Below are 16,635 nucleotides of genomic sequence, written 5' to 3' on the forward strand. Positions count from 1 at the left end.
ATCCTCTCTCTCTATACTACCCTCTCCAAAATGACCCCCTATGTCTATACTACCCTCTCTATAATGATCACCTCTCTCTCTATACTACCCTCTTCATAATGATCCTCTCTCTCTCTGTACTACCCTCTCCATAATGAACCTCTCTTTCTCTATACTACCCTCTCCATAATGATCCTCTCTCTCTCTATACTACCCTCTCCATAATCATACCCTCTCTATACTCCTTTCCCCATAATGATCTTCTCTCTACATTACCCTCTCCAAAATGATCCCCTCTCTCTCTATACTACCGTGCCTAAGGAAGCGAAGGTAACCTGCCTAAATGATTACCGCCCCGAGGCACTCACGTCGGTAGCCATGAAGTGCTTTGAAAGGCTGGTCATGGCTCACATCAACAGCATCCTCTCGGACACCCTAGACCCACTCCAATTCACATACCGCCCCAACAAATCCACAGATGATGCAATCTCAATCGCACTCCACACTGACCTTTCTCACCTGGACAAAAGGAACACCTATGTGAGAATGCTTTTCATTGACTACAGCTCAGCGTTCAACACCATAGTGCCCACGAAGCTCATCACTAAGCTAAGGACTCTGGGACTAAACACCTCCCTCTGCAACTGGATCCTGGCCTTCCTGACGGGCCGCCCCCAGATGGTAAGAGTAGGCAACAACACGTCTGCCATGCTGATTCTTAACACTGGGGCCCCTCAGGGGTGTGTACTTAGCCCCCTCCTGTACTCCCTGTTCACCCACYACTGCGTGGACAAACACAACTCCAACACCATCATTAAGTTTGCTGACGACACAACAGTGGTAGGCCTGATCACCGACAACGATGAGACAGCCTATAAGTAGGAGGTCAGAGAACTGGCAGTGTGGTGCCAAGACAACAACCTTTCCCTCAATGTGAGCAAGACTAAGGAGCTGATCGTGGACTACAGGAAAAGGCGGGGTATGTGAATTGGAGTGGGTCCGAACAGGCCCCCATTAACGTCAACGGGGCTGTAGTGGAGCGGGTCGAGAGTTTCAAGTTCCTTGGTGTCCACATCACCAACAAACTATCATGGCCCAAACACACCAAGACAGTCGTGAAGATGGCACGACAATGCCTTTTCCCCCTCAGGAGACTGAAAAGATTTGGCATGGGTCCCCAGATCCTCAAAAGGTTCTACAGCTGCACCATCGAGAGCATCCTGACCGATTGCATCACCACCTGGTATGGCAACTGCTCAACATCTGACCATAAGGAGCAACAGAGGTTAGTACGAATGGCCCAGTACATCACTGGGGCCAAGCTTCCTGCCATCCAGGACCTATATAACAGGCGGTGTCAGAGGAAAGCCCATGAAATTGTCAGAGACTCCAGTCACCCAAGTTCTAGACTGTTTTCTCTGCTACCACACYGAAAGCGGTACCGGAGCGCCAAGTCTAGGACCAAGAGGCTCCTCAACAGCTTCTAACCCCAAGCCATAAGACTGCTGAACAATTAATAAAATCGTAACCGAACAATTTACATTGACCCCCCCTCCCTTTTGTACACTGCTGCTACTCGCTGTTTATTATCTATGCATAGTCACTTCACCCTCACCTACATGTACAAATTACCTCAACTAACCTGTACCTCCGCACACTGATTCGGTACCGGTGTCCCATGTATTGAACCTCATTATTGTTATTCTTATTGTGTTACTTTTTCATTATTACTTTTTATTTTAGTCTCCTTTGTAATATCTTCTTGAACTGCACTGTTGGTTAAGGGCTTGTTAGTAAGCATTTCACGGTAAGGTATTTGGCGCATGTGACAAATAAAGTTTGATTTGATTGGATTTGATAATGATCCCCTCTCTATATAATACAGTCTCTCCTTAAACTGAACATCTCTCTCCCCATATACTGTCCTCTCCCCTTCTCTCTGACAATGAATCAAAGACATCTGGGCAATATTACATACACACACTGTACACACATGCACACGTACACACCTGGCACTGACACCATGCATAATACACACACCACAGACACTGAGCAAGCCACAACAAGTTTAACACTTCTAGCATATTACAAATGCATCTTGATTTTCCAGACCTGTGTGTATGTGTGTGTGTGTGTATGTGTGTGTGTGTGTGTGTGTGTGTGTGTGTATGTGTGTGTTTGTGTGTGTGTGATGCTGAACTTGCTGAGCCTAGCCTTCTGTATCACTGAGTGATCTGAGGATTCCGCTGTTAGAACACTTTGGCAGTGCCCAGCCTGAATAGAACACAGTTGGACCAATCGCGCATGGTCAGTACTCCACTGGCCAATCAGACGTGACCAGCACTCACAGGCTTTCATCAAGGGGTCCTTCTCTCAAGGTCAGCTGACGCTAACACTGCCTCCCCTCTCCTCACTTCACTCCGCCCCATCTCCTCTCCCCCTCTGCTTCTGTGCCTTCAGAGAAAGGCATCAACAGAATTGATCTGATTTTTTGCTAAGCTTGATTCAATAACAGAGAGTGATATGAAAGCCAAATCAATTAGAGCTGTTAACAGGAGAGTGTGTGTCACAGCGCCAAGCCAACTCATGGTGAGGAACACAGCACATGGACATATGGAGGGAGGGGATCTATAGACCGGGGTGTGAAGGCGATACCACAGTACATTCATCAAATCCACATGTCCTGTGGGAAACAGAATGTCAGTGCTGTGTGATTGTTTGTTTGAATGTGTGAACATATGTGAGTGTTGCGTTCTGCATATGTATCTGTGTGTATGTGTGTGTGTGTGTCTGTGTGTGTTCATGTATGAAAGAGAGAAGCACTTCTATCTCAGTCTCAGATCGGTGTGATTTCTGCAGTGCAAAGCTGTCACCATGGAAACCAGAGAGGGAGAGGGAGCGAGAGAGGCAGAGGGAGAGAGAGAGGCAGAGGGAGAGAGAGAGGCAGAGGGAGAGAGAGAGGCAGAGGGAGTGAGAGAAGCAGAGGGAGGGAGAAAGGGAGAGAGAGAGGCAGAAGGGAGAGGCCGAGGAGAGAAGTGGGTAGAAGGAGAGAGAGGGAGAGAGAGGCGAGAGGGAGAGAGAGAAGGAAAGAGAGAGGCGAGAGAGAGAGGCAGAGGGAGAGAGAGGCAGGAAGGGAGAGGAGAGAAGGAGGAGAGAGAGGGAGAGGCAGAGGGGAGAGAGAGAGAGGCAGAGAGGGAGAAGATGAGAGGCAGAGGAAAGAGGAGGAGGCACGAGGGAAAGAGAGAGGCGAGGGAGAGGGAAGGGAGGGGGCAAGAGAAGGAGAGAGAGATGCGCAATTTGCAGTCCGTGCTCTTGAAATGGATACAGCTGGCAGAAATAGGCCTGTAAGATCTGGAGACAATAAAAGAACTAACTCTGTAAAAGACAGGAGCAAACCTGAGTGGGATGAAAGCGCTGTTAAAACCGAGTGTGAATGAGGGTGTGTGTGTGTTGAGTGTGTGTGTGTGAGAGACAGATTCATGTCATTGAAGAATACGCGCTGGTTGATCATGTTTGTTTCCACACAATACATTTCACCCAACGTAAGGGCAAATTTTGTCTTTTTTTTTCACCCACACTTTTTACAACCTAAATCTAACACGACATGGTGAAAATTTGTTGTTGATTTCAGTTTGAATTTACATGTTATTCTTTTGGAAAATCACTCAAATAAATCAAAATAGAATGTTGAACTGACTCCTGTGCCCAGTGGAGGATGTGTCAAGAGTCCCTCCATGAATGTTCTATCTTTGCTCTCCCTCTCTCCTTTTCTCTCTGTCTCTGTCTCTTTGACACAAAGTGCATGTCAATCTCTCGCCTGTTCTCATCATATCGATTGCATTGCTTTTTTAGATGCACATTTGAACTCAACAGTATCTCCTGTTTACATGTAGACCTAATCAAATTCTAAGCTCACTGGTAGCCTGGGGAGAGGCGAGTATGCAAGACTTATTGAGGAGCACATGTCAGGGGGATCACAACACATCCCACACACACACCACACACACACACACACACCACACACACACACACACACACACACACACACACACACACACACACACACACATACACACACACACGACACATCACTATGCACACCACCACACACGACAACACATCCAAGCCTACAGGATAAGCATGGCTATAATTACATGTGAGGACACCGAGGTCCTAATAATAATAAAAATATATATTTTGTATTACGGGTCAACATTTAAATATTACTCCCAGTGTTGATCAAAGCTCAGAATGCTTATATTCTTTATCTGACTCGGTTCTATTCATACCTGCCTCTTTGGGAACGAGTGGAATCATGAACAGTGGTTTGTTCCTTACAATGCATAGGGAAAGTATTCAGACCCCTTGACTTTTTCCACATTCATTTTTGTTACGTTACAGCCTTTTTCTAAAATTCATGAAATAGTTTTTCTCCCCTCATTAATCTACACACAATACCCCATAACGACAAAGTAAAAACAGGACTTTTGAAATGCTTGGAAATGTATAAAAAATGTAAAACTGAAATATCACATTTACATAAGTATTTAGACCCTTCACTTAGTACTTTATTGAAGAACCTTTGGGGGCGATTACAGCCTCGAGTCTTCTTGGGTATGACGCTACAAGCTTGGCACACCTGTATTTGGGGAGTTTCACCCATTCTTCTCTGCAGATCCTCTCAAGCTCTGTCAGGTTGGATGGGGAGCGTCGCTGCACAGCTATTTTCGGGTCTCTCCAAAGATGTTCAATCAGGTTCAAGTCCGGGCTCTGGCTGGGTCACTCAAGGACATTCAGAGACTTGTCCCGAAGCCACTCCTGCATTGTCTTGGCTGTGTGCTTAGGGTCATTATCCTGTTGGAAGGTGAACCTTCGCCCCAGTCTGAGGTCCTGAGTGCTCTGGAGCAGGTTTTCATCAAGGATCTCTCTGTACTTTGCTCCGTTCATCTTTACCTCAATCCTGACTAGTCTCCCAGTCCCTGCCCCTGAAAAACATCCCACAGCATGATGCTGCCACCACCATGCTCACCGTAGAGTTGGTGCCAGGTTCCCTCCAGACGTGATGCTTGGCATTCAGGTCAAAGAGTTCAATCTTGGCTTCATCAGACCAGATAATCTTGTTCCTCATGGTCTGAGAGTCCTGTAGGGGCCTTTTGGCAAACTCCAAGCGGGCTGTCATGTGCCTTTTACTAAGGGGTGGCTTCTGTCTGGCCACTCTACCATAAAGGCCTGAATGGTGGAGTGCTGCAGAGATAGTTGTCCTTCTGGAAGGTTTTCCCATCTCCACAGAGGAACTCTGGAGCTCTGTCAGAGTGACCATCGGGTTCTTGGTCACCACTCTGACCAAGGCCTTTCTCCCCCGATTGCTCAGTTTGGCCAGGCTGCCACCTCTAGGAAGAGTCTTGGTGGTTCCAAACTTCCTGTGTTCTTGGGGACCTTCAATGCTGCAGAAATGTTTTGGTACCCTTCCCCAGATCTGTGCCTCGACACAATTCTGTCTCAGAGCTCTACGGACAATTCCTTCGACCTCATGGCTTGATTTTTGCTCTGACATGCACTGTCAACTGTGGGACCTTATATAGACAGGTGTGTGCCTTTTCTAATCATGTCCAATCAATTGAATTTACCACAGGTGGAATCCAATCAAGTTGTTGAAACATCTCAAGGATGATCAATGGAAACGGGATGCACCTGGGCTCAATTTCGAGTCTCATAGCAAAGGGTCTGAATACTTATGTAAATAAGGTATTTCTGTTTTTTATTTTTAATAAATTTGCAAACATTTCTTAAAACCTGTTTTCGCTTTGTCATTATGGGGTATTGTGTGTAGACTGATGGAAAACATTATTATATTTTTTTTTTAGAATAAGGCAGTAACGTAACAAAATGTGGAAAAAGTCAAGGGGTCTGAATAGTTTCCTAATGCACTATATGTTATCCTGCATCTCCTGGATTTGCCTTTTTAGAAGCACATTCACCACTCTCTCAAACGGTTAACACCGCACTCTCGCGTCGCAGTCCGAGGGCCTGAGACATGAAACGAACTACCTCAGCTCGCAGTCGGCTTTCAAAGTGGAACTGACAGCGTTTTAACTACAAACTTTCTAAGAGGTTTTAAAAATAGGTTGTATTTGACTCAATGTTCCATCACGTACACTAAGGCATTGTTTACAGAATAGATGGATGCAGTTCAATACATGATTAATATAATTCACCAATACATTTCTTGGTAGACCAAAAACTATAGCTATCAGGTTGTAAATCACAGCTGGCCTGGTACATTGTTTGCTGCCTCCATTCAGGATGCACTGTTTCAGTTTCAAAGACTCAATATTCTGGACAAAAACGGACGAACGTAACTAAGGCTGYGAATATCAATACAATCAGACTAGCAAGGGCAATGATTACAAGTCAGTTATAACGTGGCTAATAGGCTAGCATAAAAACACGGAGCCTAACGTTAGCTAGATAGCTAGCTGCTAGGAGGATGTAATTTCATGCCATTGGAGGAGTGGGTGAGGGACTGATTTTTTCCCCTCATATAGTTTTTCGGTGGCTATACACAGCGAAAGATGCAGGTGTCATTTGGTTAGCTAGCAAGAACTTGAACAACTTTTATTCAGTTAGCATATCTCTTGCATTCGCACATTCACTCTCATATAAACAGCCTAACCAGCTCTGCTACGGCGAGTAAAATGTTCAGAGTGAGGTGTTCTTTAATTTGTATCTGGAAGTAGCTAGCTAGCAAYCTAGCCAACTTTAGCCAGTTAGCTTGTGTGCTTGGTTGGGACAAGCATGTATCGGCAGGCAAGCTGCAGAAGGACTAGTCAGATACAATTCCCCATCAATGTTGACGGCTAACTAGCTGAAACAGTTTGAGGGGGTATATCTAATGTTCCTTCGTTAGATTTTAGTTCATCTTGCTCTGGCTAGCATTAGTTGTTGATCTTGTTGTTGTTTATATGCATACMAAGGAAGAGAGAGCCTACATTTTCATGGTTGTTTGATCAATAGGACTGTAAAGTTCTCAAATGTAAGAAGACCCCGTGTTCTTTACATATTAGCAGAAATCCATTCAGGTGTATTTTGTGGCTTTTGGCGAATGGGTTCTAATGATCTAAATTCGTGCTGTTGTAACTGCCTGTAAACACACAGTCCAGTTCAAAGTGAATGATGGCAGGCTCGTGTGGCAAATGGCTTGTAAAGGCCTACTGTAGCTCTGATTGGCTATAGCGCATTAGGTCTGTGTAGAATCCAGTCTTGGACCAGATATAGAAATAACACATATGGGATCATGTAGTAACCAAAAAAGGGTTAAACAAATCAAAATATATTTTAGATTTTAGATTCTTCAAAGTAGCCACATTTTGCCTTGATGACTGCTTTGCACACTCTTGGCATTCTCTTAACCAGCTTCACCTGGAATGCTTTTCCAACAGTCTTGAAGGAGTTCCCACATATGCTGAGCATGAGTTGGCTGCTTTTCCTTCACTCTGTGGTCCAACATATCCCAAACCATCTCAATTGGGTTGAGGTCAGGTGATTGTGGAGGCCAGGTCATCTGATGCAGCACTCCATCACTCTCCTTCTTGGTCAAATAGCCCTTACACAGCCTAGAGGTGTGTTTTTGGTCATTGTCCTGTTGAAAAACACAAACCAGATGGGATGGTGTATCACTGCAGAATGCTGTGGTAGCGATGCTGGTTAAGTGTGCCTTGAATTATAAACAAATCACTGACAGTGTCACCAGCAAAGCACCACCACACCATCACACCTTCTGCTCCATGCTTCACGGTGGAACCACACATGCAGAGATAATCCGTTCACCTAGCGTCTCACAAAGGTTGGAACCAGAAATCTCAAATTTGGACTCATCAGACTAAAAGACAGATTTCCACCGGTCTAATGTCCATTGCTCGTGTTTCTTGGCCCAAGCAAGTCTCTTCTCTTCTCAAATCAAATGTTATTTGTCACATACACATGGTTAGCAGATGTTAATGCGAGTGTAATGAAATGCTTGTGCTTCTAGTTCCGACAGCTTCTAGTTCTTAATGGTGTCCTTTAGTAGTGGTTTCTTTGCAGCAATTCAACCTCTGAACAGTTGATGTTGAGATGTGTCTGTTACATATTTGGGCTGCAATCTGAGGTGCAGTTATTCTAAAGAATTTATCCTCTGCAGCAGAGGTAATTCTGGGTCTCCCATTCCTGTGGCGGTCCTCATGAGAGCAAGTTTCATCATAGAGCTTGATGGTTTTTGCAACTGCACTTGAAGAAACTTTCAAAGTTCTTGACATTTTCCGGATTCACTGACCTTCATTTCTTAAAGTAATGATGGACTGTCATTTATCTTTTCTTGTTTGAGCTGTTCTTGCCATAATATGGATGGTCTTGGTATTTTACCAAATAGGGCTATCTTCTGTATACCCACCCTACTTTGTCACAACACAACTGATTGGCTCAAATGCATTAAGAAGGAAAMAATTTCTGCAAATTAACTTTTAACATGGCACACCTGTTAATTGAAGTACATTCCAGGGTACTACCTCATGAAGCTGGTTGAGAGAATGCCAAGACTGTGCAAATCTGTCATCAAGGCAAATGGTGGCTACTTTCAAGAATCTCAAATATTGCTACGATGGTATGAAGAGATTCGGGAGACAGGCGCAGTAATGTGTAATAGTTTTTTTTATTCATCCCAAATTACGGTGTGCCGTGCAAAGCCACGGGGACGAAGACCAAACAAACACGTAAAAAACACAGGGTTGAAACCCAAACAAAAGAGCGAGGAGTACACTGAATAAGTAACACATGCACACGATGATTAACACACAGGACGAGACCCGTAATCATCTACGCAATCCACAAGGGCATGAAAGCCCAAAACACACAGCACAGGTACTCACACGCACCAACGGACATTGTGAAAATAATCGACCCCCCAATGGAAACCAAAGGGCACATATACAAATACAATCAGTGGGAATAGGGGACAGGTGTGCGCAATGAAAGTTCCGGAGGGATCCGTAACAAATATAAAATACATTTTGATTTGTTTAACACTTTTTTGGTTACTACATGATTCCATATGTGTTATTTCATAGTTTTGATGTCTTCACTATTATTCTACAATGTAGAAAATAGTAAAAATAAAGAAAAACCCTTGAATGAGTAGGTGTGTCCAAACTTTTGACTGGTACTGTATGTTTTTATTCGGTTTTATTTACTGCAGTCTCTATTAATTGTACAAACGCACGACCACTTTCCCACTCTACATTGCTATAGAATTTTGACAAATTCCTTAACATACGTAAAACCCAAACATTCTACGAATTTATGAAAACGTGAAAATGACAGTATCTAAATGCTCCTTTGTCAGATTTTTTTTTTTAAATGTCAGATTTTTCCTGGGGGTGTCTTTTTATGTGATTTCATGTTGCTAAAATGCTGTCAGTTCCACTTTAAAACTGACCCGCGACTCCTGCCATGTCTACAGACAACCCCCAAACAAACAAAAAATTACTTTCGGAGAATGAGTGCACAACTGGTAAATAGTCGCTTATAGATAGGCTATGTCAGTCAGTCAGGTGTCTCGATGCCGGCAGAAACGTATATTTCAGTAACGTTGAAGGTCTCTGGTTAGTATTACTGTCCCAGACCTGCTATTTTCAACTCTTAATGATCGGCTATGAAAAGCCAACTGAAAATTATTCATGATTATTATTTGACCATGCGAATTGTTCATTTGATGAACAATTTGTGAACCATCGTTGGCATAGTTCTGTTATAATCTCCACCGGCACCAGCCAGAAGAGGACTGGCCACCCCTCATAGCCTGGTTCCTCTCTAGGTTTCTTCCTAGGTTTTTGGCTTTCTAGGGAGTTTTTCCTAGCCACCGTGTTTCACACCTGCATTGCTTGCTGTTTGGGGTTTTAGGCTGGGTTTCTGTACAGCACTTCGAGATATTAGCTGATGTACGAAGGGCTATATAAAATAAACTTGATTTGATTTGATTTGATTTGACTTAGCCAGCCAGAAGAATGAAGTAAGATGCTAACATTAAACAGAGCAACCTCAGCAGGAGCTAAATATGCTTCTAAGTTCTCACAATAACTGTGCTTTACAGAGAGTAGGCTACTGAGTAGGCTAGTGATGTGGTGCTCAGTGGTGGGCTGAGGCTTGCTGTAGTGCATGCAAGAGGAAGCAGAGAAGGCAGAGGAAGAGGAGGACACATAGAGAGAGAGGAAACAAGCAGAGGAAGAGGAGGACACATAGAGAGAGAGGAAAAAAGCAGAGGAAGAGGAGGACCCATAGAGAGAGAGGGAAACAAGCAGAGGAAGAGGAGGACACATAGAGAGAGAGGAAACAAGCAGAGGAAGAGGAGGACACATAGAGAGAGAGGAAACAAGCAGAGAGAGAGCTTAGTACAGTTGTTCCCAAACTTATAAAATGTTGACTAATCTTAACAGACAAGTGAGGAACTTAAAGAAGATATGTTTCAATATGAACATCTCCACATGGCCCATCTTCCCTATAGGTGTACATTCAAATCTTATCAACATGCAAACAATATAGTTCTAAAAATGTCTCATGTTTTGCTTACGTCGCTGATGCTACATGTCAGTGTGAATCATTTCTCATATTTCCCTCCTTTCAGGGGTATAACATTATAAAGCTAATAGGCTATGTGTTTGTAGATGGACTAAGGTGAATGAACCTACAGCAGCCAAGTTGATCATGTCTGGGGTCATTTTTGCTTGATTTTGCTGTTTTTTTCTTGTATAGAAATGCAGTAAATGATCTTCCGGACCTCACTACAACTCAAACCCTGGTTACAGTCCCGAGGATAAGCTACAGTACAAGATTCACTCACTGTCCTCCTAATATGGAAAGCCTGTTGTGTGAGAAAGGAGAACAGGGAGTGTGGGATTGAGGGAACGGAAAGTGGAGGAAGAGAGAAGGAGACAGATTTTGTCGGGTATTGGGGAGGTAGGGAGAGGTGAGAGAGGGGGAGACAGAAATAGAGAGAGAAAGAGATTGATAGTATGTGTGTGAGAGAGAGGAAGGAATAGAGGATGTGTGTAAAAGAGAGAGGGGAAGATAGGTAGAAACAGGGGGATATGGAAGAAGAGAGAGGGAGAGAGCGAAAGAGAGAGGAAAAGCGAGAGAGGATGAGCAGTTAGTGATTAATAGTTGATGAAGCGCTTGCGGGCAGAGCGGTGGGGAAAAGCTATTCTCTCCCTCCTCTCCCTTCTCTACCCCTCTCGCTCCCTCTTTCCCCCCTCCTGACAGGGTTCTGAGTCGTGTGCAAGCCATGCTACCACCTCTCCCTCCCCGACTACCTCTCCTCCTTCCATCTATCTACCTCTCTCTCTCTCTTACACTCTCTCTTGCTCTCTAACCTCCACACCTCACTTTCTCTCTGTCACCTCTCACTCATTGCTCCCTCCATCCCCCTCGATCACCTCTCCCCCTCTCTTTCATATTTATCTATCCCCTCATTTCAGAGACACACTTCTCACTGCGGGGTTCTAAATCTTCTAAACCTGCATAACAGACAGTTTTCTACTGATTAGAGGATTGAGGCATTGATTCCATACATCTTCTGTGAAGAGGTAGAGGTTCTAAAAGAGAAAGAGAGATAGAGAGAGAAACAGAGAAAGATAATCTCCCATACTTCCTCGGAGAGCGAGAGAGCGAGAGACAGAGAAACACAGAGAAACAGAGACAGAAAGGGGTGTGGCAACCATCCTTGAGCATGGGATGGATGGATGCATGGCTGAGGAGGGGGACACAAAGGTACCTTGCCTTTACAAATACAATAATCTGCTCTTCTCATGGTCCTTCTAAAAAGCCTTGTGACTTGGTTCAGTTTGCACTAAGAGACAGGAAAGGATGAGTGCTGTTACATTATTCGGCAAAACGCACTGGGGAGGTCTGGACTGATGTCCAACACACAACACACAGCACACACATGCACACACACACCACACACAACACACACACACACACACACACACACACACACACACACACACACACACACACACACACACACACACACACACACACACACACACACACACTCAAAGCAGGAGCAGTGCTTGTACAGCTTACCTGAATGTGTCTGATACAACACACATCTGTAGCGGTAGCAGGTGGCTGATGGGGGAACCATGTTCACACCAATCCTGATAGGATTCTAAGCCAGGTCTTAGAAGTGATTATACCACATACATGCACATCCTCAACGCAGACCTCAGATGACCTCTAGGCATCTAGACACACACACACACACCTGCCCAAGCATGTGCACACGCACAGTAACTGTAATCAAGGAACAATCTAGACCACAAATGACAGTAACACTGGTCTGTATGTAGCAGACGTGAGTTGGTCATGGTCACGTGACTAGGTGGCCCCTCCTGCGATCTTCAAAACCAGTGTCAGCCCTCGGACCCAAGAGGGAATATCCTCTTGGTCTAATGGTCTAAGACGTTGGTTGCTCTTGTGAGAGACCCAGGTTCATATCCCGCGTTCCTACGTGTTACATATACATCCTGCTTACAGAAGGACACACTTACACTCAAACCTCAGTCAGTGTGCATAATTTATACAAGCCCCAGAACTCTCTGCTAAAGACAGCATGCTGATGCATTTGCAGCAGAGCAGCAGTTCTGTGGTATGTGTGAGGCCGTAGCTGAGATATAACGCTGCTCTATAGGGACAGAGAGAGAGAGAGACTTGTGTAGATAGTCAGAGCACTGGAGCCTGACTCTCTGTACATCTGGGACTTTGCATAGATGAGGTTCCAGTGGTGAGTCGAGTCTGTCTGTGTCACTGTTGAGTCATGGAATTGTGGTCTTTGATGGCAGCATCTGAGTAGCAGATTACCTACAATACTGTCATCCCTCTCTCAGCAAGCAGAGTTGACACTAAACCAAATAACAAGTATAGCACTTCAGCTGCAGACAGGGAATGGTGCAACCATACAGAAACACACAGCTGACAGAGACAAACACTCCAAGCATCATGTTGTCTTCTCTCTATTATGAGCACTGATAGGTGAACATGGTGGATAGGTTTCACCTGCATCACTTTCACCCATCAAGGCCTTTCAGATTAGTGGTCATGGGGGCAATGAGAACGAGTTGAGGAAAGATTGTTTATTTTCTCATCATGGATTCTACTCAGAGGTTAGGCACACTATACACTGTCCATGGTGCTGAAATGTTGTCAGGAAGATCTTAATGTTAGCCTTGGCTAGAGACCAGGGGCGACATGTGTCAAGCATCTCAGAAAAGGAGTGCTGATCTAGGATCAGGTATTTCCTGTACATGGAATCTTATTAATCGTGATATAAAAGATTAAACTGATCTTAAATCAGCACTCCTACTCTAAGATGCTTGATACATATGGGCCCTGATCATACCGGTGTTGTTTCATCATGCCAAAGGTGATGAGCTGAGCAAAGAAAGCTTCAGTTCTCCAGAATATTTGGACACATCCAGAGAATTTGTCACAGAGAATAGCAGATAATGTAACTGATGGTTTAAAGAGGCAATAGGCCACTGTCTTACTCTTATCATGCACGACAACAAATAAAACAGCCTGAGAATGGATGGATGCTATTCAGAGGTCAGAGAATATGAGCTGTCCACGGTGCTGAAACATTGTCATGCCTCTGATCTTTAGTGAAGGCCCCTAAGGGACCAAATATCCACCACCTGATCTAACAGCACCGACCGGTTAGGACTAGCTGGTTGGTCCCCCTATTTCCTGTCACATGGTGTCAGTCTCCATGCTGTTTGAGAGCTACTGACATCTGAATTAATACTGATGGCTATTTGAAATTAAACGGTGTCATATTCTGTCAGATTCACTCCATATTCTCTCTCTCGCTTTCTCTCACTCTCTCTTTCTCTCTTTATCTCACTCTCTCTCTCTCTCTAATACCTTGTCACCCCATTCTCAGACATGGAATATTTCACACACACACACACACACACACACACACAATGAGGCTTTTGTACAGCATCTATGCTCCATCTTTTGACTCCACATAGCCAAGCAGGCCAATATCTTACCAACATGCACACTATGGATGGTATATCATTTTCATATGGATGGATTGTCCATTTCAAATCAAAGTGCTTTATACATGATAATCGTCTCACTCGTCACCAAGTATAGCCTATTCTACATCACTCTTACCTATATCCTAATGTACTACAGTCTCTAGGACATCTGTCTCACACATCCATGCATGGTCTGATGTGCTCGAAAAAAATGCACCGTCTTGGTTGTGTCACCAGGACATGGAGAATTGAACCGTGTCAATCATCACCTATAAGCACCCACAAGGAGGCCGGAGACTCCTTATATCACCGGGGCATTAGCGTGCAGCCCTAAAGCGTCCAATAAAAGCTAAACTTACCGCAGTCCTCACACAACACGCTCTCCACATCCTTCTTCAGGTCCGTTCCGCTGGCATCCAGCGGAGCAAACGATGCCTTGAATACTAAAGGCTCGCCTGTTGGGTCCATGAAAAATATATATCTGTGGTTCTCCTCCACAGTGGTGCACGGGGCCTCGGAACTGAAGTCTCCGACAGTCACGAGCTGCTCCCGCTCGAGCCCGCCGCTGTTCACGGGCCACACGTCCAGCACTTTGACATTTACACTGTAAGGCTCCCGAGAGACGTTTTCCGGTGAGGAGCGCACCTCGCCCTCGATGACCACGGCAGATCGATATGCCTGGTCCTGGAGGGAATTGAGACTCGGGGCGTAACAGGCAAAGGAGACCCCGATGACCAGCATGGAGAAATGCACCGGATCAAGCCTCATGCCGTCGGCCGTGGCTCGGTTGCTGCAGTGCTGGGGCGGCTAAGGGGCGCGGATGACGGAGCGGGGTTGAAGTGGGAGACTGCGAATAGGCTCCGATAGCAGGGCAGAGCGGCAGACCTTGTATAAGTGTCCATGCCATCTGTGTCTGCCGCTTTCCCCATAAACTTTCAGATGGGGACACACCAGCCTAAGAAGCGGAAACAGCCCGGTTCTGCATGGTTAAAAATGTGGTTGCTGCATTCTCCTTCAACACAATTTTTTTCTCCTGAAACGCAAACCAAGACTCGTAAATTACCCTCTACTCGAAACCAGAGGTTCTGCATGAAGCCTCTACAGTCTATCCTCTCTCTCCAACAAATGTCATCGCATGGGTGGGCGCATTGCCTTTCTATAACAGAAAATTATTGTTAGATTCCGCACACAGAAAAAAAAAGCATAAATACACAGACAGACACACACAAGGTCGGGCTTCTTGATCCACCTTCAGAAGTGTAGAAAAATCGGGTTCCTTTTCGGTAAAACGGAGACTACAGAAGACAGCGGTTATCTGGTTATCCAGTTAGGCGATGCAACAGCGCAATCCCTCCAGCCGCGTCCCTTGCACCCCTCAAACGCGAACGGCTTACGTGAGCAAACATCACCTGCTCGGCCACTGGCGTCGGCTGCCACTTCCTGCGCAAACACTAATGACCGGAGCCGCGCGCCCAACACACTGGCCCAACACCCCTCAGACCACTGACAACAGGTCAGAGAAACCGCCCGAAGTCAGAACCATGGACGACCATTATAGCAGCAGCATATGGTTCGGTTGCGGTTCGGTTTAAAATGATAGGATCAACCAAACCCAACACTTAGAAGAGTGCGTACTGAACTACAGGGCTGGCTATTCAGAGACAAGGCTACACTGCGGCTAGTGCGATGACTAACGCTGCGAAAATGTCTCAATGGTTCCAGTAGTAGCCTATAGCACGACAACCTGTAAATTGGAGACCTCTCTTTCTGTCAAATGACCAAACCACTGGTTACGATGCAGCTAGCGCCAAACAGGTAACCCTCACGGAACGATGCCCAACAACGGCTTCACCTATTAGAAAGGCACTGGGTTCTGCGGGCATGTTCATGCAGGGCAGGAGATTTCTGCACCGAGAGAAAATTAATAATGTGTGTGGTGGTGGCCGAGTGGCTCAGCGTGTGGCCACATGTGAGAATATCGATTAGGCCAACCAGCATCGAAGTAATACGGAAGCCACATGTGCCAAAAGGATACTCGTTATCTTTGTACAGGATAGGTGGATGCCTTTAAAATATGTTGTTCTCTTCTCAAACCCTTAACAGTGTGACGAAAGCTTGGTCATACACAGCTTCACAGTGGTGGCTCACAAGTTATTCTCCTCCCTCTACCGTTCCATCCCTCCCTCCTTCTCCCCCCCAATCAATCAGTCACTTAATTCATTCAAGATTCCCCCACTCGCCCGTTCAGAGCGCGAGCTAGCCGTCCTTGCTTAGAGGTCAGAGAATTTGCGCTGCAAAAGCGTCAGAAAGATGTCGATATCAGTCACTAGAAGAGAACTGGTTAATATGGGGATTTCTGAGCATACTAAGGATATGTGACTCATTCTACCTCATCTTACAGTTCACTTAATAGACTAAATATTATTTTAGTTATTCAGAAAAATATATTTTCTTTTTGAAGCTCAATTTTTATCCTCAATCAAATCACTCCTTCAACACTCCAAACATATGAGTCTATTCTCTCATGAAAAGACAAATACACCTTGATCAGTTAATTCGACTTTTATATGTCATTTTATCC

The 16,635-nt window shown here is 45.0% G+C and overlaps 1 protein-coding gene across 1 annotated transcript in view; it reads right to left on the reverse strand.

Annotated features, from left to right (window-relative positions):
- nrg2b (neuregulin 2b) overlaps positions 1 to 16,136 on the reverse strand; it is a 56,510-nt gene extending 40,374 nt beyond the window's left edge. Inside the window, exon 1 of the mRNA XM_070444279.1 lies at positions 14,414 to 16,136. Within this exon, the coding sequence (XP_070300380.1) occupies positions 14,414 to 14,822 (409 nt within the window). The 5' untranslated portion in view covers positions 14,823 to 16,136. The remainder of the gene's footprint in view (positions 1 to 14,413) is intronic.
- Positions 16,137 to 16,635: the final 499 nt, after the last annotated feature.

This window comes from Salvelinus sp. IW2-2015, linkage group LG6.2, assembly GCF_002910315.2.
Source record: "Salvelinus sp. IW2-2015 linkage group LG6.2, ASM291031v2, whole genome shotgun sequence".
Lineage (NCBI taxonomy): Eukaryota > Metazoa > Chordata > Actinopteri > Salmoniformes > Salmonidae > Salvelinus > Salvelinus sp. IW2-2015.